The sequence below is a fragment of the Ranitomeya variabilis genome, chromosome 1 (assembly GCF_051348905.1).
Source record: "Ranitomeya variabilis isolate aRanVar5 chromosome 1, aRanVar5.hap1, whole genome shotgun sequence".
Classification (NCBI taxonomy): domain Eukaryota; kingdom Metazoa; phylum Chordata; class Amphibia; order Anura; family Dendrobatidae; genus Ranitomeya; species Ranitomeya variabilis.
The window spans coordinates 908747539-908773338 of record NC_135232.1 but is presented as its reverse complement, the minus strand read 5'-3'; the positions used below and the strand labels follow the sequence as shown (position 1 = coordinate 908773338).

Here is a 25800-nt window from a genome sequence, read left to right as displayed (position 1 = left end):
TGCCCCTTCTATGTTTAACTATTCGTTATCTGAAACTCCATGTGGTTTTTCCTATTATACTATATACAGTATCTCTGTGCCCCATCTTGTGGCTGAACTAAGTACTGCACTTTTTTGTTTTATAATAAAACAATATACATGGTGCAGCGGCAGTTAGAATACTCTAAATAAATACACTAGTCACATATAAATAACATCCACAGTGCTAAACCATATGTATACAATCATTATAATTCCCATTTACTTAAAGAGATAGAGGCGCACATCAGTCTTTGTAACCTCCATACAGGTATTAAGCTTAAATTTAAAAAATCTAGCAAAAGGTCCTCTTTATAGGAAAAATGCTGATAATTCAGAGTTTTGCCTGTGCTTGGAGTATTCCTTGAACATTATTACCTACCACTTTGGCTTCTCTAAGATGTCAAATACTTAGAAACACAGGATGCATAGTAAATGTATGGGACCTTCTTTTTACTTAAGTTCCAATCAGAAGAAAGTGAGCATCCAGTATGACAATATAGTGATTTTTTTCCTATGTATTAAGACGAGGATGCCAGTCTTTCTCTCTTTCTCCTATGAGACTGACCTGGGCTAGAATCAGACATTAGGGAATAGCATCCTTGCTCTGGATTTGGTTGTTATGGTCACCATGAAATTATGCCTAATTATATAAAGGTTTATCTCGCACATTATGGAAAAACAGGTCTGATGTGTTGTTTTTAGCAGGATTGTATGTGCTACATGTGATAGTAGAGATAGTGTACAGTTACATAAGGGAATCTAGCTCATCAACATACCAATGAAAAAGTCAACTAGGATTGTCTGCTATTGCCACCATTTCTATATACTCTAAATACACTGTGTCCCTCTAGACAGTTGCCTGACATTACAAAGCTTGTCAAAAGTGCAAACCCACTTCCATAAAAATTGGATTGCTACGTAAAATGTTAAGAAAACAAGAATGTGATTATTTGGAAATCTTATTGTCAAATTTTATTCAAAACAAAGCATAAAGCTGACATCAGAAGGTGAAAGTTAGACATTGATGACAACAACACATTTCAAAAAAGTTGGGAAAGGGTTAACAAAACACTGAAAAAGCAATTGATACTATTGAAAAACAGCGCAGAGTACATTTTCATCTAAGTGGCATGACAATAAGAAAAACTGACCAGCACATCCCAACTAGTGTGAACAGGTGCCAGCTAACACAATGATTCTAAGAAAACACAAAGCTGCGCTCTGGATTGTTTAGAATGGTAAATCTAGAACATTAGAACTGCATTACTGCCACAGAATATAGATTCTGTAAGTGCTATGTTATGTACATATGGAATTTTGGATTTCTTAACTACCGTATATTTGTTTGCCAACACTTTTGCTTGCATTTTCATTATCAGAGTTTTCTAAAATATAATATATGTAGGGTATGTATGGATGCATGTATTCGGCAAATAAAAAAATTAGATGTATAACTGACAAATATATGCACTTAGGAAGTAACAAGGACTTGTCAAAGTAAGCCACCAAAAGAAGATGCAGGCATGCAAAGTAATGACAGTGGATGATGGGAAACAAAAACAAAATAAGCAATAGAGTGATAAATACCCAAACTGACAAGTGTCATACAAGCTAATCGGCTGCATGGATCATGCCATGTAAACTCAGCATTTCCATCCCTTATACAACGATTTTGAAAGTTGACTGGCATTTGATTTCTCCCATTTACATATCACAATTATCAAGTTTTTTTTTTTCATCCCCTTTCCCACACAGATTTCATTATTATCCATGACACATCCCCTATTTACATATATTCGAATAACATTCAATGAATACATATATTCCACTACTAGATTGTGGCCCGATTCTAACGCATCGGGTATTCTAGAATATGCATGTCCCCGTAGTATATGGACAATGATGATTCCAGAATTCGCGGCAGACTGTGCCCGTTGCTGATTGGTCGAGGCAACCTTTATGACATCATCGTCGCCATGGCAACCATTATGACATCTACGTCGATACTGTGCCCGTCGCTGATTGGTCGAGGCCTGACGGCCTTGACCAATCAGAGACGTGGGATTTCCATTATGACATCATCGTCGCCATGCTGTGCCCGTCTCTGATTGGTCGAGGCCTGGCGGCCTCGACCAATCAGAGACGTGGGATTTCCAGGACAGACAGACAGACAGACAGACGGAAAAACCCTTAGACAATTATATATATAGATTACTACACACATAAAAATGCGAGCTACTTAGTTAACAGTTTTTGATGAAAAAGTATATCAGCCATCTGCAGCGACAAGGTGTGCCTCAAGGATGGACCCTAGCCCTTCTGATTCATCTCTCTCCGTTCCTCATATGTCCTGGGCGAGGGATAGGGTCAGGTTTAGCATTAATTAAAAGTTGGAGTCATATGGGCTGTGTACTGATGGGACGGCCATAACCCCTAATGCACTGCGAAACAATGTATGTACGAGGCAAGCAATCCTATAGTAATGGTAATAAAAATAATTTTTATTTCTATAGCGTCAACATATTCCATTGCACTTTACATTTTAGAGGGAACTTGTACAGACAATAAAGACATAACAGCATAACACAGATGCCAAAAGGAGTGAAGGCCCTGCTCTGAAGCTTATAATCTATGGGGAAATAGGGGGACACGAAAGGCAAATGGTTAAAAAAAAAAAAAAAAATCTGTCGTGTATGGTCCAGTATACATTAATTCACAGGTGTGCAATATCCGAGGCCACATACAAACATATATACCAACAGGATGAGATGTTCCTCCTATAAAAGTAAGTACATCATCGTTAAATTTGCCTTTAACTACCAATAAACAATTTGTCATTTGTTGCTTCCAATGGACATGAATCATTGCCTTCTATAAAAAGCCCCTCATTTTGTATACAGTAGAGACATTTTTGTCAATTCATTACACATTGCTCCTCCTACCATAATGATATGTCTTTGTAAAGCTTGATTTACACATCATATAAAGGAAGAAAAAGGCAAATTTTAGTGGTTTTCTTCAGTCCTTGTTCTCAAAATGACTGCCGGTGGACAGGAATATGACCAGTCATGTCCGTCAGAGTCCTGCATTTGAAAAACAACTTTCTGATGTACAGTATTTTTCGATTTGAGGAAGATGGACACGTTTGGTCCAACAACGGCCATTTTGAGAACAGGAAAGCTGTATGGTCTGGACGGAGGCTGCACTAACAAGTGGGAGGTGCTTCACAAAGGAGAGCCTATAATACTTGTATTTTAGTCACTGCTACAAAATCATGTCTTCAACATATTAAAGATAAAGTGAACAACCCTTTTAAATCCGTTTTTAAGGGAACCTATCAGCTTCCCCAACCCCCCCACCATACAGCCACCATTTATTTATTGATCCCTTTACATGCTTCTTAACAGCCCCTTTTTGTAGCTTATTGATCTTTGATTACACCTAAAATCAATTTAATTACTGCAGTGACGATATGCTAGTCTTGGGGGTGCGTTGCTTTCCCTAGACTAGCAGTAGTGAAACTTGGTACTCACATGGATGTGTTGCATAGCAAGGTGAATTTAGTCAATTGATCAACAGCTAGTAGATTACGTTTTTGTCCTCTTTCTGACTGTGGCTATTAGCCACCATACCTCAGCACAGACTTATCGCTTACCAATTTCAGTCTGTACTAATGCCAACCCCCTTGACCACTCTCAACTATACCACATTTATCTGATGAAGGTCCATACGGACCGAAACGTTATCTACTAGCTGTTGATCCATGGACTGATTCACTGTAAATAAATTCACCTTGTTATGCAACACATCCATGTGAGTGCCAAGCTTTACTCATGCTACGGATTGGAACCCTATTAATGCAGCCCATTCATCTACGGTATTTTGGTGTGCCTTTTATATTGTGTACTGCTTTCCCTAGACTAATCGTCCCTTAGATCATGTTAGTTGACCCTGTGGATGTGAGTGACATGAGTTGAGTGAGCAACATCACTTCCTTTCTCCCTGACAATGAGGAACCAAAGCTTTGTATACTCTCCAGCCTCATCAGGGCACTACATATGGCCAGGGAAGCAGCATTGACTCAAGACTCAACCAGCTGCAAGATTTGCAAAAGAGCTGGTAGTGGGTTCTGGTTGAGTCTTGTATCACTTGGAAGGAGGATGGGAAGGAAAGACTTGCAAAGAGCTGGTGTAGATGCTGCTCTTTCAAATCATGTCACTCATGCTCCCAGGGGTGTGATCACATAATTAGTGCGACAATTAGGGTATGTGCATATGTTGTGGAAAGGTGTGCGGATTTTTCCGCACTGATTTTGGTAAATCCGCAAGAAATCCATGGTTTTTGTGCAGGTTTCACCTGCGGTTTTACACCTGTGGATTCCTAATGAGGAGCAGGTGTAAACCACTGCGGAATCCGCACAGAGAATTGACATGCTGCGAAAAAAACAACGCAGCGTTTCCGCTAATTTTTTTCCGTAGCATGTGCACTGCGGATTTTGTTTTCCATAGGTTTACATGGTGCTGTAAACTCATGGAAAACTACTGCGAATCCGCAGCAAAATCCGCAGCGTGGGCACATACCTTTAATCTGGGGAAAGCAACACCCCCCGTGACTAGTCATTCACTAATTAGTTTATCATCACTACAGTTATAAAATTGATTTCAGGCATATTTAAGAATCAATTGGCCACGGAAAGGGGCTTGTTATGAAGTACCTAAAGGGATAAAAATATGGTGTCAGTTTGGGGGACCTGGAGAAGCTGATCCGTTGACAAAAGACCAATGCCTCTGAATAAAACTTGTATTTCGTGGACAGCCCATGTGCCACAAATTAAATCATCCATGTGGTCGAGGGCTTCCCTTCCCCTTGTATGTATTCCCAGATAAACATAGAATAGAATGTTACAGTTGGAAGGGACATAGTGTCAAACCCCATGATCAGTGTAGTGCAAGATTTCCTAAATCTCAGACAAGTCTGTCCAGCCTCTGTTTGAAGGCTTCCATTGAAGCCGCACTTGCCACCTCTCATGGCAGCCTGTTCCACTCATTGATCACCTTCACTGTCAAAAAAGTTTTTTCTAATATCTAATCTGTATCTTCTCTACAGTTTCATTCCCTGACACTTCTGTCCTTTAGAACATTCAGCCTGGACTTTTCCTACCCTCTTTCTGAGTCCATTAAAATCTGCCTTTACAAAGTCCAACTTTAAAATCTAAGTTCTCACTGGTCTTTCTCCTCTTGTAATATAAAATGCAAGGAAAGCATGATCGCTGCTTCCTAAATTCCCAGACAACTTTGCTTCCTCCCTGTTGGTAAGAATTAGGTCCAAGATTGCAGATCTTCTTGCTCTCTCTACCTTTTGAAAGATAAAGTTGTCATCAAGAGATAAGAATTTTCTTGATACATTACCTTTTGCCTGAGAGAGATTTCCAACAAATATCTGGATAGCTAAAATCTCCCATGGTCACTATGTCATACGTTTTTGAGAATAGAGACATTTGATGTAAAAAGAGTTCATCCATATCTTCAGTCTGTTCAGGTGGCATTTAGTAAACACAATAATGTCCTTTCTGTTCTTCTCTCCTTGTATTCTAACTCAAATAATTTCTACAGAGCTACCATTCTCTGAAGCTTGGATCTCTTTGAAAATATACATTTTCCTAACATACAATGCAATACCTTTTCCCCTCTTGTTAATCTTGTTTCTAATAAATAAGTTGTAGCTTACAAGGTTTGTATTCCAATCATGTAGATCATCCCACCAAGTTTCAGTGAAGCCTATGACATCATATCTGTGTTCCTGTGTTAGCAGCTCCAATTCTCATTGTTTGTTTCCCATGTTCTGTGCATTTGTATAGACACATTTTAGTTTGTAGTCGGTTCTCTTGCTCCTTTATATTCATTCAGAGTTTTTTCACTTTGTTTTTTATTTCCACTTCTAATGGCAGGGTTCTCAAAAGAATTCATTAGCTGCCTATTTTTTACCATCACATTTGCTCTAGTTTAAAGCTCTCCTGATGAGTGTAGCAAGGTGTCTACCAAATACGTGTTTTCATAAGATGCAACCCAGAATTTTTCAGAAAAGTGGCAAGAGTGGTGGGAAAGAAGCAACAGAAAACGAGTGCTGGACCCTTTTTTTACTATATTGTACACATAGAGAAAGCATACGCCATATGTAATGATTAATAGCAGGGAAGTAGAAGAGAAAACATGATTTATTTGTAAAGATCGCACTAGAATAATGTTCCATTAGTAAATTTTTACTGTTTGCTTTCAAACTCTGGTGGGAAAACATAGGGCCAAATGGTTTGTCTGGCTCCGTCTGCTGTGAATAAGGGAATTGTCATTGTTGTATTAGTGATGTCTTGTTTCTTCTTTTATTGATTTACATTTACAAGAAAATACAGATATTGTGTATGGCATTCTTTTTCTAAATATATGCACCAACCCATGGACAGCCATCAAATGTTTGCTATCTGGTAATACGTTCAGTTATTCAGAGAAAGCTGAGCCCCAGGACACGTGAATAAACCATCTTACTTCTGTGAGGCTCTGGTCATTTAAATGTCGATTTGCCTATTACATAAACAGCTCGTACCATTTATAACTATTTGCTATGATGGAATTTATAATGTAGTGTACACTCAGCATGTGATCACTACAAACTCTGCTGCTTCAAGATCAAGAAAAAAAAATATTAATGACTACAAGCAAAGATCTTGAAAATGAATAAATCATTAAAGAGTTATTCCCATCTTCATAGATAAATAATGTCAGATAGTGATTGTGTGAACACATACTTTTGCAGCTTATTGAGAGATTAGAGCTGAAGCTGACCGGGATTAGGAGGCAACTGTGCGCTCCAGCTATCCTGGCTAGCTTTAAAACATGCTAAATAGTAAGGAGCTTGTAAGCCTGCACTTGCACATTGAGACCTACTATAATGCAAATCTGTATCAGTTCATCTAGTAGAATATCTACAAGACCGAATATTGTCTGCCCTCCTATGGAGATTGGTAGGATAGCACCATACTTGGCCTTAATGGGCCGTCTACCAGCCATCTAGTCCCAACTCATACTGTCCAGCTGTGTTCTTGCACCTGTCAGATTAACATGGTAGTAGTATCTGAGCTGAAATGTTTTGTACCAAATGTATGTCAGCTCTGTCTTTCCTGGGTCTAAATGAAAATTGGATCCAAATCATTGAGCACTGTGTATTGTCAAGGGATCAATCAAATCTTGAAATTGCTGTTTGATTTAACAAATATCTTTATGATGAGACAAATAACTAGGGTTGGAACAACACAGCCTTGAAAAAAACAAAATTACAAAAAACATCACCCATTGTCTAAATTGTGGAGATGGGAACTCATGTGGATTTATGTTCTCAGGACTTTTGTAAAGACTTATCTAAGGGGGTCATAAACTTCACAGCCTTCAGTTATTACTGTGGTGCTACCACAGAACTGTAGATGAGGCTATATTAGCGGTGAGAGAAAACATGTTTGAGATGTTACACCGATGAGTGCTCCAGTCTTCTCCACAGGCATAGAGCTTAACCCATCTCTAGTTTTTGTAGGACTGATAATAATTTCTTTTAGGATTATCACACCATTGCATATGCCAAAATACCGCAGTAATGATCAACAAAAATAAGGCAGCACTCTGTAGCACCACAGCTTGCAAACATGAAATATGAAAATTGAATTGCATGACTGCACTAGAACCATACCTCCCAACCGTCCCGGATCCCGCGGGACTGTCCTGATTTTGACAGCCAGCCCCGGGATCCCGGGCGGGACACTAATGTCCCGTGCCTAGGGCAGGGACAATGCAGGGGGCGGCACCTGAGTAGCTTAGGTTTGTGGCTGTTTTTTTTTTCTTATACATGCTGGGTCTCCTCCCGACCGATCCCTCCCCCGCCCCCGCCCCCTGTGTGTGCGGCGCTGCCACGCTGAGGAAGAGAGCCAGCAGCGATCAAGATGAGAGGTCAGCGACTCACTTCCTCCTGTGTGTGCACGGAGCTCTGGCGTCTCCTGCTCTTAGCTGCTATCCCGGCAGAGAAGGAGAGACGGGGGAGGTGCCGGGACAGTGCAGAGCTGTGAGCAGCCGGAGAAACTGAAGAGCTGCAGTGCACATGGACAGATCAGCCGCCCCTGCACCACAGAGGAGATTGTGTGTGTGTGATGTGTGTGTGTGTGTGTGAGATGTGTGATGCTGCATTTGTGTGTGTGTCATGTGTGTATGGGGTATCTGGTGTGTGTGATGGCTGGGTGTGTGTGTGTGATGGCTGGGTGTGTGTGTGTGATGGCTGGGTGTGTGTGTGTGATGGCTGGGTGTGTGTGTGTGATGGCTGGGTGTGTGTGTGTGATGGCTGAGTGTGTGTGTGTGATGGCTGGGTGTGTGTGTGTGTGTGTGTGTGTGTGTGTGTGTGTGTGTGTGTGTGATGGCTGGGTGTGTGTGTGTGTGATGGCTGGGTGTGTGTGATGGCTGTGTGTGTGTGATGGCTGGGTGTGTGTGATGGCTGGGTGTGTGTGATGGTTGCATGTGTGTGATGGCTGCGTGTGTGTGTGTGTGATGGCTGCGTGTGTGTGTGATGGCTGCGTGTGTGTGTGATGGCTGCATGTGTGTGATGGCTGCGTGTGTGTGTGTGTGTGTGTGTGATGGCTGCGTGTGTGTGTGATGGCTGCGTGTGTGTGTGATGGCTGCGTGTGTGTGTGTGTGTGTGTGTGTGATGGCTGCATGTGTGTGTGATGGCTGCGTGTGTGTGTGTGATGGCTGCGTGTGTGTGTGTGATGGCTGCGTGTGTGTGATGACTGCGTGTGTGTGTGATGACTGCGTGTGTGTGATGGCTGCGTGTGTGTGTGTGATGGCTGCGTGTGTGTGTGTGATGACTGCGTGTGTGTGTGATGGCTGTGTGTGTGATGGCTGCATGTGTGATGCATTTGTGTCAAAGCTGCATGTGTTTGTGAGCTGCGTTTGTGATGCTGCGTGTGTATGTGTGATACTGTGTGTGTGATGCTGCATGTGTGTGAGCTGCGTGCCTGTATGTCATTATACAGTATGGAGAACTGTGGCCATAATACAGTATGGAGCATCATGTGGGGTCATTATACAGTATGGAGCATCATGTGCAGTCATTATACAGTATGGAGCATCATGTGCAGTCATTATACAATATGGAGCATCATGTGCAGCCAGTATACAGTATGGAGCATCATGTGTGGTCATTATACAATATGGAGCATCATGTGCAGTCATTATACAGTATGGAGCATCATGTGCGGTCATTATACAATATGGAGCATCATGTGCGGTCATTATACAGTATGGAGCATCATGTGCGGTCATTATACAGTATGGAGCATCATGTGCGGTCATTATACAATATGGAGCATCATGTGTGGCCATTATACAGTATGGAGCATCACGTGTGTTCATTATACAGTATGGAGCATCATGTGCAGCCAGTATACAGTATGGAGCATCATGTGCGGTCATTATACAATATGGAGCATCATGTGCGGTCATTATACAGTATGGAGCATCATGTGCAGCCAGTATACAGTATGGAGCATCATGTGCGGTCATTATACAATATGGAGCATCATGTGCGGTCATTATACAGTATGGAGCATCATGTGCGTTCATTATACAGTATGGAGCATCATGTGCGGCCATTATACAGTATGCATGCGGTCATTATACAGTATGGAGCATCATGTGCGGTCATTATACAGTATGGAGCATCATGTGCGGCCATTATACAGTATGGAGCATCATGTGCGGTCATTATACAGTATGGAGCATCATGTGCGGTCATTATACAGTATGGAGCATCATGTGCGGCCATTATACAGTATGCATGCGGTCATTATACAGTATGGAGCGTCATGTGTGTTCATTATACAGTATGGAGCCTCATGTGTGGCCATTATACAGTATGGGGCATCATGTGTGGTCATTATACAGTATGGAGCACTGTGGCCATATTTTTTTGTTTATAACTATTGTATATGAAACAGTGTGATCAGCAGTGCTAAATGGGTGTGCTTGGGACGTGGATATGGGTGTGACTAATTATGAATGGGTGTGGTCAGAGGCGTGGCCTAAAATTTGCCGCAAACTTTGTCCCTCTTTCCCATCTTCAAAAGTTGGGAGGTATGCTAGAACTATGAAAAATTGAGAAAGCTTAGCACATAAATTGGCCAATTCATGTGTACCTGGTAGCCACGGAAAGGAGTTTCTTGTTACCAGGACCTAAACAATGCCAATCCAATGCCAATAAAGTGATCATCTGTATGGGAACCTGTAAGTCCTCTCTAATACTAAAATCTATTTCTCTGTGGAGGGGTAGTGGTCCGGCATTGAGTTGGTGACTCTAGGTTAGCACCTGTTCACACCTAGTCTGTTTGAATGTGACTGTCAGTTTTTTGACATTTGTATTCATTAGCCTTCTGACTGAGCACTCTGCCTCTTATTTTCAGGCGTTTTTAATCAAAGCGGGACCACTACCCCTCCACAGTGATATAGATCCCCTACTTAAAGGGGTCGTCCGAGTAGGATGTTTGTTTCTAAAGTGTTTGGCCCTTTTAAAATAGTACGAAATAGGTTTGTGCTCAACTGTTAACAATAGATGGTGCTTTGAAGCAAAACGTACTTCTCAATGGTATTCAAATAATACTTCTGCGGACAAAGTATGAGATTTATTAAAAAAAAGATTCATGTGTTCACAGAAAAACAAAGAAAGAAACGTTTCAGCCATTCTGGCCTTTATCAAGGTAAATCTTTGAATCGGGAAGTCAAGTATCCATGTGAAAGACTCCTGTAACAGAAGGAGATCTGTTTGGCCCCATTAAAGGGAACCTGTCACCCCCAAAATCGATGATGAGGTAAGCCCACCGTCATCAGGGGCTTATCTACAGCATTCTGTAATGCTGTAGATAAGCCCCCGATGTAACCTGAAAAATGAGAAAAAGAGGTTATATTATACTCACCCAGGGGCGGTCCTGCTGCTGGTCCGGTCCGATGGGTGTCTCAGGTCCGCTCCGGTGCCTCCTATCTCCATTCCATGACATTCTCTTCTGGTCTTCACGCCGCGGCTCCAGCGCAGGCGTACTTTGTCTCAACAGGGCAGACAAAGTACGCCTGCGCCGGAGCCGCGGCGTGAAGACCAGAAGAGAACGTCATGGAATGAAGATAGGAGGCACTGGACGGACCTGCAACGCCCATCAGAACGTCTTTTTCTCCTCTTTCAGGTAACATCGGGAGCTTATCTATAGCATTACAGAATGCTGTAGATAAGCCCCTGATGACGGTGGGCTTACCTCACCATCGATTTTGGGGGTGACAGGTTCCCTTTAAAATAACATGGAGAGGAAGACAGGGCTGCAGCTGATCTGACTTTCTCTTCATGATTAATTTGTACGAAGGTGGGGACAGTGACACCAGTTCTGATTGGACATCAAGCAGCACGAAATTGAACTATTTAGTCGTTCATATAGTGGACTTTGAACCTATGAAAATCACACTGTAACTGTGGATTTTAGTTAGTTTGCTTCATATACAAAGTTTTATTAGATATACGTAAATGAGGGGGTTAGTGGACCCTTGGCATGGCCAACGGCACGGTGCACCATCCAACCTCTCAATTACCATCCTCTATTCCTCCACTTAGGCTACGTTCCCATGATAAGTTTTTGATGAATGTTTTTGAAAAATGCAAGTATCTTATCTGAATGGGTGCAGAAAATCTGCAACATCAAAAACTCACCAAAAAGCTCATCATGGGAACGTAGCCTCATGGTAATTGTCAGGTTTCGCTTTTAAGTACTGCCTGATCCAAATCACAAACCGTGCACATATTGACAATGCAGGGGCTTAGAGCCATCAGTGCCAGTGTGTACAGGGGCCCAGCGCACAGTGTGTGTAGGTTTGTGTACAAGTATGTTCTCATCCCTCCCTGTGTGCAGCGGCCTCTTGCTGCACATAAGATTACACAGCAGAAGAAAGATGAAAACTCATCCACAAGCACGTACACTTGTGTGCACTCAGCCCCTGCAATGTTAGTGTGCAAGGCTGGGAATTTGGATCAGGTAGTGCTCCAAAGTTAGCTTCATCAATCATAAGGGGAGGGATGAAGGATAGTACGTGAAGGGTCAGAATGGTGCATCGAGCCTTTAGCGATGCCACTGGTGTGCACCTAAGACCCGTCATTTACATATCTAATGCAACTTTTTTTCTACAAAATAAAATTACTAAAATCTACAGTACATGTATGATTTTTATATGTCTCCTAAATGAATGTCTAAATAGTTCAGTTTCAGAGTTTGGGGTTGTGGGGTGGCAGACCCCCTTTATAGAGGACATATAATCCCATGAAAAGCTTAATGATATAAGAGGAGACTAAAATATCAAATCTTCAAATATACTGTATATACAGTAATTAGGAAAACGTAAAATCTTTGAAATGTGGGGATAATAGTTGTGAGTTTTTTTTAAGTTAGCAGGTAAAATTGGCTGAAGTGGGGTCTCTGCTGTTCCCCCATATGACAGCTGGAAGATACCACTAAAGGAGAAGACTAGAAACTGCAACTGCGATCCTATCCCAGGTTGTCCTTAGTGTGCGCTGTCTGTATACAGAGACTCTGATTAACTCTTTACAGCCATCCGATGTCTTCTTATGCTGCATTATGCATAGGGACATGACAGATGAATAACATTCAGTCATAGAGAAAGTTTAGTGTCATCTGTAGTTGGAAAGTAAATTTACTTATGGTGAATTTATGGGAAACATTAGTGAACCAAATCTCACATCATATTTAATGGACTAGCGCGTTCCCAAAATGGCTAAACAGGCCAAATCCTGAAGGATCTGCGCACAAGGCTCCATGGAATTACAGAATTGGCTCCCCCTCACAGTACACTACACCTCACCAGATTTTCACTCATTTTGGTAAAGTGAAAGCAAACCCTGCAATATTGAGAGAAATAATTTTACTTGTTAATGTCATATATTTGAAACAATTTTTATTTTCAGCTACTGTGTTTTTTGTTTTTCTTATAACTTCCTCTTTAAAGGGTTTGTCACATCTTGGACATTTATTGCTTTTCAATTCCATTTTTTGCAGTGGACATTTATGGTATATCCACAGAATAAGCAAAGAAAAGTCTGACAAATGCGAGTCCCACTGCTGAGATCCACATCTATCTTGAAAACATGATTTTTGCCATGATAATCTGTATCTTAAAGGGGTTGATCCCTTTTAATTAAGTTTCTACCTTTGTTGCAGTTTTTTATTAAAGAAAAAAACAACACGCTGTAGCTGCTTTCTCCAGGTCTACTGGCAAGTCCCCGCCATTGCTTCTGGTGTTTGGCATTGACTGCGGCGCTGATGTCTCCTTGACACTGAACTTAGTGGCTGTGCCGGTGTAGACAGAATGCTCCCTTCAGAGCCGCTGAGCTCACTCATTGGCTGCCGAACTGTCGACATGAATTCACCATCGCAGCCAATTCCCGGCGCTGAGAACAGCAGTAGAGACTCAATGGTGGACTCGGGAAAAGGGAGTACTACTCTGTTTGGTTTATAATGTGCTGCAGCTGGGGTAGAAACTTAATTGAAAGTGAACCAAATCACCATCCACCTAATTCCATATCTGTAAAACTGGCCAGAAAATCAGGACTGCCAAAGCTTTCCTCTTGTAAGTAAATTGCTGATACACTTCCCAATATGAATTTTTCTTAGAATGTATTCTAATTTGAATAGAAAATCTGAAAATTGCGGATCAAGGACACTTAGAAATTTCTGGAACTCCTATACAATCAAGTATGGATTTACCATACATGCCCTGTCCATGGGAGTGACCTATTAATAGGGTGTGCGGTCACAGATTATTGATGATTTATCCTTTTGGATAGGATATCCGTGGGGATCTAACATCCGGCACCCCATCTGATCAGCTTTTATAAGATGTGGTGGCAGCCAGATGTAAGCACATTGAACTGTGCCGCTGACTGGTACTGCACATTAATTCCTGTTTATACTGACTTCTCTTGTGTAGGAGCTGTTCTGCAGCACCCCACAGCAGCCACTACACATTGTATGGAGCTGTGCATCTCTGTAATGTGTTCACATCTGTCCTCCATCCGGAGCTAATAAAAGCTGATCGTGAGGGCGCGGGTTGTCAGACCCCGCTGATCTGATACTGATGACTTATCTCAAGGTTAAGGTCATCAATTTCTCTTGATTGGAAAACCCATTTTAACCCGCCACACCGCTGTAATGTGTGGTGCCCATGACTGTTCCTTTAAACTAAAGTATTCCTCAATCTCCGTGCAAATATGAATGTGGTACATGACTTGTTTAGGAATATGTAGCAAATCACTGACAGTCAGATTTGTAATTTTTTTGTTCTCATTATAGGTGATCTGATATCATTTCTGTTGTCCCAATGGATACTATTGAGCCTGCAGTTATTGAACTACATAAAGAAGCTACAGGCAGTGAAACACTCAACGGCTTTCCAAGATCTGTCTCCTCAAACAGTGAAGATGACAAAAATATTAAAACCAAACCCAAATCCTTACCCAATGGTCTACGTAAAGGTACAAAGAAGTATGCAGACTATATTCAGATAAGTTTGCCAGAAGACGCCAAAAATAAATATCCTCTAGAATGGTGGAAAACCGGAGTTGCCTTTGTCTATGCGCTCTTCAATATGATCCTCACCACTGTAATGATCACAGTTGTTAATGAAAGAGTTCCTCCTAAAGAGGTGAGCCCACCTTTACCGGACAAGTTCTTTGACTACATTGATCAAGCACCTTGGGCATTTACTGTCTCGGAGATAAATGGAATGGTTTTGGTTGGAATATGGTTTATCCAATGGCTTTTTCTAAGATATAAGTAAGTACTGGTGATTTATTTCAGGAACATAACATCTTTTAAATTGTCTTAATATATTTTTTCTATCGTTTTTGAGGGGTTTTTTTTATAATGAACCAAATAAACTGTTTATGTAAATTCTTTATAATGTTCAAAAAGATGGAATGCTGAAATTTGTGGGTTTTAGTGCAAACAATCAACTAGGGTTGGTTTGCAAAGCCAGAATTTAGGATTGTCCAGATAGCAATCCCAATACACTAAACTGTCTGGCTTCATTGTTCATCGGTAAAACCACTAATGGTGTGTTCAGCAAAGGCAGAGAATTATTGAAGCAGAATTTTGCTTAAATCTTTAGCAAAGTCATCAAATTTTCATGCAGCTTTTTCCTACCATGTGTGAACAGGGTTTTGTGAAACATTTCCTTTGTTACAAATATTGAACGTGAACCAAGGGTCACCATTTTTTATTGTCTAGTTCTTTCTGAAACAGGGAAAGCTTAGAATCTTGAGTTTTTTGGTTAGACACAACTACTTTTAAAAGGAATCTGTCAGTAGGATCACCCCTCCTAAGCCATCTATATGGCATGTAGGTCGTAGAAAGCTGACTAAAATGATACCTCGATATCTGCAATCCAATGTCTAATTACAGAGAAATATGTTTTTCCTATATGTAAATGAGCTGTTCAGGACTATGGGCCAGACACAGATCTCTCTGAGAATCTGCCTCCAGAGATTATTATAAATGAAAGGGAGAGTTACCAGTGTGAGACATGTAACTAACACAGAATAGTAAAACTGAACTTTTACTCAGTCATAACAAACACTTAGCAGCTGCAGCTCTCACAGCTCTGTTGTATTGCAACAATATTACAACCCTGTCTGCCTGTGAGATGAAAGCTAAGAGGAACCTGCAGATGTGTCAGTTATAATCACACACTGCTCTGTTCAGATCAGGAGAGCAGAGACGGCCATTACACATCACACTGGTAACATCTTCATTCAATTATAGTAAGTTCTGGAGGCAGATTCTCATGTAGATCAGTGTCCGGCCCATAGATCTTAACTCATTTGTATGTAAGCAAAAGGTTGATTTCTCAGAATCAACCTATCAGAAAACGTGCCGCAAGTCAGCTTCCGCAGCGTAAACCGGAGCACAGCCAATTCATTTTGCTATACCTGTGATATGCAGTGTCAAAAACGCAGCAAATAATAATAATAATCTTTATTTATATAGCGCCAACTTATTCACGTATTTACAATGATGTATTTACAATGATGATCCAGCCATCTTCAGGGGGTGGGGGATAGATGGAAGTAGTGAATGGGCTACACAGACAAACATAAAATGACTTTGATTAGGGAACGTGATAGGCCGCTCTGAACAAATGTGTTTTGAGGGAGCGCCTAAAACTATGGAAATTGTGGATGGTCCTAATATCTTGGGGTAGAGCATTCCAGAGGATTGGCACAGTGCGGGAGAAGTCTTGGAGTCAGGAGTGGGAGGTACGGATTAGTGCAGAGGTTAGTCGAAAGTCGTTTGCAGAGCGCAGTGGTCGGCTAGGCCGATAGACAGAAATGAAGGAGGAGATGTAAGGGGGTGCCGCACTGTGGAGAGCTTTGTGGGTGAGAACAAGTACTTTGAATTGGGTTCTATAATGAATGGGCAGCCAGTGTAACGACTGGCGAAGAGCGGACACGTCTGAATACCGATTAGCTAGGTGGACAACCCTGGCTGCTGCCTTAAGGATAGACTGGAGAGGGGAAAGTCGAGTAAGGGGGAGGCCAATTAATAGAGCATTGCAGTAGTCCAGGCTGGAGTGGATCAAGGCGACAGGGATTTTGTTGTTTCCATGGTGAGAAAAGGGCAGATTTTAAAGATGTACTTTAGGTGTAAGTGTCAAGAGCGGGCAAGAGATTGTATATGGGATGTGAAGGAGAGATCGCAGTCAAACATAACACCCAGCCAGCGCGCCCACTGCCGGGATGTTATTATGGTGCCATCCACGAAAACGGAGATGTCAGATTTAGTGAAGATCGTAGATGGCGGGAGCAGAAGAAGTTAAGTTTTGGAGAGGTTGAGTTTCAGATAGAAAGAGGACATGATGTTAGAGACTGCAGACAGTCACTGGCGTTCTGTAGTACAGCGGGGATAAAGTCAGGGGATGACGTGTATAGTTGTGTGTCATCGGCATAAAGATGGTACTGAAAGCCAAATCTGCTGATGGTCTGTCCAATTGGGGCCGTGTAGAGAGAGAGAGAAGAGAAGGGAGCCAAGGACTGAGCCCTGAGGTATCCCGACAGTGAGAGGAAGAGGAGATGAAGCGGAGCCAGCGAACTGAATACTGAAGGAGCGGTCAGAAAGATAGGAAGAGAACCAGGAGAGAGCAGTGTCCTTAATGCCTAGTGACTGGAGCCTAGAGAGTAGGAGAGGGTGGTCAACAGTGTCGAAAGCTGCAGAAAGGTCGAGAAGAATGAGCAGAGCGTGGTCACTGCTACATTTTGCTGTCAGAAGGTCATTGGTCACCTTGATGAGTGCAGTTTCTGTCGAATGTAGGGGGCGGAAGCCGGATTGTGAATGGTCTAGGAAGGAGTGAGTGGAGAGGTAACTGGTAAGGCGGGAGTAGACCAGGCGCTCCAAGAGTTTAGAGATGAAGGGGAGATTGGAGACTGGTCAGTAGTTATTTGTGCAGGATGACTCGAGGGCTGGTTTCTTTAATAATGGAGTTAATGATACAGTGTTTGAAGGAGGATGGAAAAATGCCTGAGGGGAGAGAGATTAAAGATTGTAGTTAGGTGAGTTGTGATGACTGGAGAGAGAGACTGGAGAAGATGTGAGGGAATGGGGTCATTAGTGCATGTAGTCGAACAAGAAGAAGAGAGGAGCTTGGAGACTTCTTCTTCTGTGATGTGATCGAATGTGGAGAGTGAGCCAGGGGAACTGCAGGGAGGGATGGGAGTCACTGCACTTGGTGGCTGGTAGCAGATTTCCTGATGGATATTGTCTATTTTCTCTATAAAGTGGGAGGCCAGGGGTCATCAGCACAAATGTCTGTGATAGGGGCTTGTGCTTTGGGCCTAAGGAGGGAGTGAAAGATGTCAAAACGTTTCTTGGGGTTGTTGGATGGTCAGGAGATCAGGGTGGTGTAGTAGGTGTTGTGAATTAGACTTTTTGGCTCCCTCTTGTGGTCACTAGTGATATGACTCTGGGATTGTCTTTCTTCAGTTTGGCACTCACCTGGGTCGTTAGTCCAGGGGTGTCGCTATATAACTTCCTGGATCCTTAGTCCAGTGCCTGGCATCGTTGTAATCAGATCCTTCTGTTGCTCCTGTCTGCTGGTCCTGGCTCTTGCAAGATTAAGCTAAGTCTTGCTTCTTTGTTTTTTGAGTTCTTGCTTTGCTTCTATTTTTGTCCAGCTTGTACTAAATGTGATTTCTGTCTTTGCTGGAAGCTCTAGGGGGCTGGTGTTCTCCCCCCGGCCGTTAGACGGTTCGGGGGTTCTTGAATATCCAGCGTGGATATTTTAATAGGGTTTTTGCTGACCATGTAAGTTATCTTACTATATTCTGCTATTAACTAGTGGGCCTCTCTTTGCTAAATACCTAGCTCATTCTTATGTTTGTCTTTTCCTCTTGCCTCACCGTTATTATTTGTTGGGGGCTTGTATCCAACTTTGGGGGTCTTTTCTCTGGAGGCAAGAAAGGTCTTTCTTTTCCCTTTTAGGGTTAGTTAGTTCTCCGGCTGGCGCGAGACGTCTAGAACCAACGTAGGCACGTTCCCCGGCTACTTCTATTTGTGGTGCTAGGATTAGATATATGGTCAGCCCAGTTACCACTGCCCTATGAGCTGTTTTTTTATGTTTGCAGACTTGGTATTTATTCCTGAGACCCTCTGCCATTGGGGTCATAACAAGTAGGTCTGTTTGGCGAAGTGAAGGGCAGAGTTATAGGTTTTTAACATAAACTTGAATTGGATGAAGTCTTCTGGTCTGCGAGTTTTCCTCCATTAGCGTTCAGCACTTCTAGAGCATCGCTGGAGAAGCCAAGTTTGCGATGTGAGCCAGGACTGTTTTACTCTGTGTTTGGAGGTTCTGAGGGTGAGGGGAGCTACTTGGTTTAGGGTGCTTCTAAGAGTGTCATTGAAGAGATGTACAGCCAGATCAGGACAGGAAAAAGAGAAGATTGGGGACAATGATGAGTGTAAGGAGTCTGAAAGTGTATGAGGGTTAATAGCTAGTCATGAGCGAATATACTCGTTACTCGAGATTTCCCAAACACGCTCGCGTGTCCTCTGAGTATTTTTTAGTGCTCAGAAATTTAGTTTTCATCGCCGCAGCTGAATGATTTACATCTGTTAGCCAGCATAAGTACATGTGGGGGTTGCCTGGTTGCTAGGGAATCCCCACATGTAATCAAGCTGGCTAAGAGATGTAAATTATTCAGCTGCGATGATGAAAACTAAATCTCCGAGCACTAAAAAATACTCGGAGGACACACGAGCGTGCTCTGGAAATCTCGAGTAACGAGTATATTCGCTCATCACTATTAATAGCATGTAAATTTCTGTCTGAATGGTAGGTAGGAGTGTGCTGGGTGGGCTAGGATTTATGAGCATGAAGGAGCGAATGTTGTGGTCAGAGAGGGGGAGCGGTGAGTTATTTAGGTAGGAGATTGAACAGAGCCGGACAAAGACCAGGTCAAGGGTGTTACCGTCCTTGTGTGTCTCAGAGGTTGAGAGCTGTGAGGGACCTAGAGAAGCGGTTAGTGATAGAAGCTGGGATGCAGATGTGGAAGTGGGGATGTTGAAGTCTCCCAGGATGGGTTGGGAGTTCTGAGGACATGAAGTGCAGCAACCAGGCTGAGAAATGGTCCAGGAACTGGGTGGGTGAGCCTGGGGGCCGATATATGACCTCTACTCTGAGGGAGAGGGGGTCTAAAGAGCTTGATGGTGTGGACCTCAAAAGAAGGGAATGAGAGTGATGTAACTGGGGGGATGACCTGGAAGGTGCATTGTGCGGACAGGAGTATGCCGACCCCACCCCCAGGTCTGTTTGTGGGTCTAAGGGGAATAGGAGAATTGTAAGCCACCATGGGAAATGGCAGCAGGGGAGACAGTGTCAGAGTCCTGGATCCAGGTTTCAGTTAGGGCCAACAGATTTAGAGAGTTGTTCAGAAAGTAGTTGTGCAGGAAAGGAAGCTTGTTACATACAGACCGTGGATTCCAAAGGGCACAATTGAAAGAGAGATGAGGGAGTGCAATTAATATAAATAAGGTTAGTATGGTTTTGATATGAGGTAGGGTAGTGGTTGAGGTTGTGGGATGGTGGACCAGGGTTGGGGGAGCTGTCCTCCTAAATCAGCAGGAGTAGGAAGATAAAAATCAGGAAGTTTTTGAAATTGTCTGAAGATTTTTTGTGCAGTGTGTTTCGGCAAGGTGGACTGAGGTTTTTCAGGAAGGTGAGAAGTGCATGGGAGCTGTACATGGGAGAGCGAAGTATAGAGGGGTTGATGTGTATGAGTCGTGATGGAGGGGGGATGGGGTTGTGAAGTGGATGGCAAGGGCATAGGAGGATAGGAATAAAGCACATGGATAGAAGGGAGAGCAGAGTGTGGGTTACCTGACTCCTGCCCTGACTAACTGCCATGGAGTAACTGCCCTTCAGCTTGATGCTTAACTAATGCGATGCTTTGCTGAATGCGTGCGACCCCACACATGCGTGCACCCCTAAGAATGAATCTAAATTTATAAGCCCCCAGTACAGGGAGAGGAGAGCGGGATTATGGGAGCTGGTTAGTTATAAATTAAGGACATCTGCTCAACACATCCTGGTGTGGAGAAGGTGATCAGACGCAGTCCTGATTACATCTCTATACTATAGCACCTCTCCTGAGATAAACATCTACAGAGATCCCCCCCTGGAGCTACAACAGTAAATACTGGGAACCATGCAACTGATGAATTCTAGCAAGAGTTGAATGACATGATTACCATTCAGGATGCTTGCTGACATTGAATGGAGTAATAAGACATGCAAGGTAGTTCAGTTCAGGGGTTGAATGACATGATTACCTGTGTGAAGAGAGAAGATGGATGTTAATTAGTGATGAGTGAGTGTACTCATTGCTCGGGTGACCTCCGAGTATTTGTTATTGCTCGGAGTTATAGTTTTCATCGCCTCAGTTGCATGATTTACGGCTTCCAGATACGCTGAATACATGTGAGGAATGCCTGTTTGTTAGGGAATTCCCACATGTATTCAGCGTATCTGAAAGCTGTAAATCATGCAACTGAGGCGATGAAAACTATATCTCTGAGCAATAACAAATACTCGGAGGTCACCCGAGCAACGAGTACACTCACTCATCACTAATGTTAATTCCTTGCCATGGAGTAACTGCCTTTTAGCTTGATGCTTAGCTAATGCGATGCTTTGCTGAATGCGTGCAACCCCAAAAATACTTATGTGAAATTAACCTTAGACACTTTTTTAAGGACTGTTGTCAACTGCTTAAGTAATTAAACTTGAAGTATGCGTAATAAATAGAAATGGATGATTTGCTGTAAGCCAAATATATAGTTGATATATGAAGGAGCCTCCTGTCTTCTTTTTTATAGGATATTTGTTCTCCTGTCAGGTGGTTAATGTAATGTTTCATAGAATGGTCGGATTAATACAGAGAGCTTTACTAAATGGACAGAAACTCATTTTATCTAAAGATCATTTTCTGCTATGTCATCCATAAAAATGCACAATGGCTGCAGATAAATGTTTTTTTTTAATCACTGATTCCCTTTAAAGCACCACTCCAGTGTTTAATGTCATACTTGCCTGTCGCCGTCTTCACCTTTTATCTGCACCATCTTGTGACCACAACTTCTGATTGACCGGAAGTCAGCGATAACGATCGTGAGCTCCCAGTGTAAGTCCATAAGAGCCAGAACAAGACTCTCATAGACTTACATTGAAAAGTGACCAAGTTTTCTCAAGCAAATACTGGAGCAATCAGTTACCGTATTTTTCGGATTATAAGGGCACACTTTTTTTCTCCCAAAATGTGGAGGAAAATGGGGGTGCGTCTTATAGTTTGGATATATTGGCTCCGGCTGTGGTGTGGAGGTGGGGGAGCGGTATCGGAGGAGCAGCAGGTCACAGAGGCAGGAGCCGGCGGCTCCGGCTAACTCCTGTGCCTGCTGCTAAAGGGAAATGAATATGCACTGCATTCCACGCCCATGGGTGTGGAGGGCTATTCATTTCTTCCTGGTATAATTAATTGGCCCCATCCCCTTGCTGGTATGATTGGTCCCATCCCAGTCCTGGTATCCATGGTCCCATCAGAAAAGATTAAAAAAACAAACCTTTACCCTTACCTTCCTCTGCTCCTTCGCAGTCGCAGCGTACTGCTCCGCTGCCAGCAGCTGCCTAATGCTTGTAAGCAGTGTATGGCAGAGTCATCATCAGCTGCTCACAAGCAGAGCACAGCTGCCGGAATACTCACCGGGTGTTCATCAGAGATTGTGGTGAGTATCCATTCCTCTTCAGTAGCGCACACTGTCAGCCGCCTGCTTCCTGCTGCTGCCGGCTGTCACGTATGCCGATACTTAAGAGAAATTAATATTCTGAAGAGGAATGGATACTCCCCACAATCTCTGATGAACACCCGGTGAGTATTCCGCCAGCTGTACTCTGCTTGTGAGCAGCGCATGATGTCCCTGCCATGCGCTGCTTACAAGCATTAAGCAGCTGCTGGCACTGGACCAGGACGCTGCAACTGCGAGGGAGCGGAGGAAGGTAAGAGTAAAGGTTTGTTTTTGTTTTTTTAATCTTTTCTGATGGGGCCAATCATACCAGGAAGGGGATGGGGCCAATCCATCATACCAGGAACGGGATGGGGCCAATCCATCATACCAGGAACTGGATGGGACCAATCCATCATACCAGGAAGTGGATGGCGCCAGTCAATCATATTAGAATAAGAATGGAACCATGCATGCCAGGACTGGGATGGGACCAATCATACCAGAATAAGGATTGGGCCATGCATAAGAGAATTAGGATGAAGAGACCATGCATACCAGGACAGGGATGAGGAGACCAGGCATACTAGGATAGGGATGAGGAGACCAGGCATACCAGGATAGGGATGAGGAGACCAGGCATACCAGGATAGGGATGAGGAGAAAAGGCATACCAGGATAGGGATGAGAAGAAAAGGCATACCAGGATAGGGATGAGGAGACCAGGCATACCAGGATAGGGATGAGGAGACCAGGCATACCAGGATAGGGATGAGGAGACCAGGCATACCAGGATAGGGATGAGGGGACCAGGCATACCAGGATGGGGATGAGGGCCATGCATACCAAGATGGGGATTGAGGGGACCATATTTACCAGGTAGGCAGGGCCGGTTTTAGACAAAGTGGGGCCCTAGGCAAAAATTTAAAGTGGGGCCCCAAATGCTAACATTGTAAAATCACACAAACATTTAGGTTACATTACATGAGCGGGATGCGGATACAGTTGGTGGAGGGGACTGGAGCCAGTGCTCACACTGTGGCCCCCATATTTAGGGGCCTTATATCGGCCAACAGGTCTGCCACTGTTAGCTGTATGCAGGGGCGTTGCTAGGGTCAGAAAAGATTGGGGGCCCAAGCCCCAAGACAAAGAGTTGCCCCCAACCCCCTCTTAATTTTTTTTTAACACCACAGATAATACAGTGATAACTCTCTGAGTACAGATAATTTAGTATATATCACCTGCAGTCCTATGTAACACCACAGATAGACATAGCGTTCTAGAGTAAGACTATGTTCACATGCAGCATTTTTTTCAGTAGCCAAAACCTTTTCTATTAGCAGTAAAAACATTGTGTTCAAAACACCTGTTTTTCAGCTTGTTTTGTGGTGTTCTTCACACTTTTTTCAGCGTTTGTTTGGGGTTTGGGATGTTTGCTTTGTCTACAGTATGTTTAAGACCACATTCATACGATCAGTATTTGGTCAGTATTTCACATCAGTATGTGTAAGCCAAAACCAGGAGGGTGATAAATACAGAAGTGGTGACGTGTTTCTCAGGGTATGTGAACACGCTGCGGATTTTGCTGTGGATCTGCAGCAGTTTTCCATGTGTTGTACAGCACCATGTAAACGTATGGAAAACAAAATCCGCAGTACACATGCTGCAGAAAATACCATGCAGAAACGCTGTGTTGTATTTTCTGCAGCATGTCAATTCTTTGTGCAGATTCTGCAACGTTTTACACCTGCTCCATAATAGGAATCCGCAGGTATAAAAATGTTGAAAACCGCACAAAAAACGCGGTAATTCCGCCGTAAATCTGCAGGTAAAACGCAGGGCATTTTACCTGCAGATTTTTAGGAATCTGCGTGGAAAAATCCACGGCAGATTCCGCAACGTGTGCACATAGCCTCATTGTTCCACTGCTGTTTCTGCATTACAAATACTGAACATGTGAAATACTGAACATCTGAACGAGATCTAATAGTTTCATTCCAAAACCACTTAAAAAATTGCAATGAAAAATGCAGTTGCAATATCTGCAGCTTTTTTATTCTTTCATTGCTTTCTACAGGTGAAAACGCACTGAAAGAAGTGACATGCTACAGATTTAAAAGTGCTACAGTTCTGAAATCCAGTCAGAAAACAAACAAGCGCCTGCAGGAGATTTCGGAAATCTCCTATGTTTTGCTGGCACTTTGAAAAGCAGCTTTTCGCCATGTTCATATGCAGAAATTTTGCAGCTTTTTCTTCTGCAAATAAGAAGTTTACAGCATTTTACAGCACAAGCAAAAACTGAGATTTTCAGAAATCTCCTGCACACCCTTTTATTTTCTCTTGACTGGATTTCACAACTGCAGCGTTTTTTTAAATCTACAGCGTGTCACTTCTTTCAGCAATTTTTTTCACCCGTAGAATGCAATGAAAAAGTTTAAAAAATGCTGCAAATGTTGCAACGTTGTTTTTCGCTGCACTTTTTGTGAATAACACTAACTTTATTAGGCGCGGGCTGGGCCGGGTGGCAGAGGGGCATGTGCTCCCCCCGGCCGGTCACCAAGCAGCTGATTCAGGCTGCTGGTGGCCGGCGCTGTGTTCTCTATATCCTGGCAGCTGCCTCACAGTGGAGCAGACACGCCCCTGCCCCCTGTGTGTGCGGCCGGCTGCTGAGGTAGAGGGGGACACTGCTGCATGTAACTGCTGGAGATCTGCGTGTGGACGGCTCAGACATCAGTGAGTACAGTAGTACCTTCAGCTCTCTGTGTAGTGAGGAGATGGACGGTGCTGCTCACCTCCCGATTAGTCCAGGGCCGGTCCCTATAGTATGAGTGGCCGCTCTGCTGGTGCTCACAGATTTATTGCAGGGGTCTCCTGCAATAAATCTCCCTATACTGAGAGTGAGCAGAGACTGTCTACAGAATCCAGCACTGGAGTGATCAAGCCTGAACCTGGTGACTGGGCATCACATGCTATATACATGGCACTGTATATATACAGTGCATGTATGTCCTGGGCCAGGTGCAGGATTGATCCATCCAGTGTATATAACATTGTATATCTGTGCCTATGGTATACCACTATCAGGGGCGTAACTACAGAGGTTGCAGCGGGGCCCGGAGTGCTAAGGGGCCCATAAGCACGCTGAGCTACAAAATGGGCCACCGTCCCTCTAAATCCTCTGCACAGGCCGGGGTGCGTGCTCTCTTGGTGAACGCGCTGACCATGGCCGTGGCGGCCCACATGAGCACGGCCCTCGTTCATGCTTGCGTACACGGCTGCAGCCTTTGTCAGTGAAGGCAAACAGAGCGCACGCACCAGGGCCTGTGCAAAAGTTTGAAAAGGCCACCACCGCACGCAGAGACGCCTGAGCCTCACTGTGTCTG

At 43.3% G+C, this 25800-nt stretch overlaps 1 protein-coding gene across 5 annotated transcripts in view; it reads left to right on the top strand.

Moving 5' to 3' along the window:
- The window catches only part of SGMS2 (sphingomyelin synthase 2), a 115628-nt gene that overhangs the window by 52779 nt on the left and 37049 nt on the right, over positions 1-25800 (top strand). For 3 of the 5 annotated variants that reach the window (XM_077279016.1, XM_077279012.1, XM_077279019.1), the window contains one exon: positions 14444-14926. In XM_077279016.1, the coding sequence (XP_077135131.1) occupies positions 14472-14926 (455 nt within the window). In that variant the 5' untranslated portion in view covers positions 14444-14471. Of the gene's footprint in view, positions 1-2131; positions 2807-13607; positions 13722-14443; positions 14927-25800 lie in introns of those variants that run through there. The other 2 variants (XM_077279020.1, XM_077279023.1) reach the window with 2 other exon arrangements.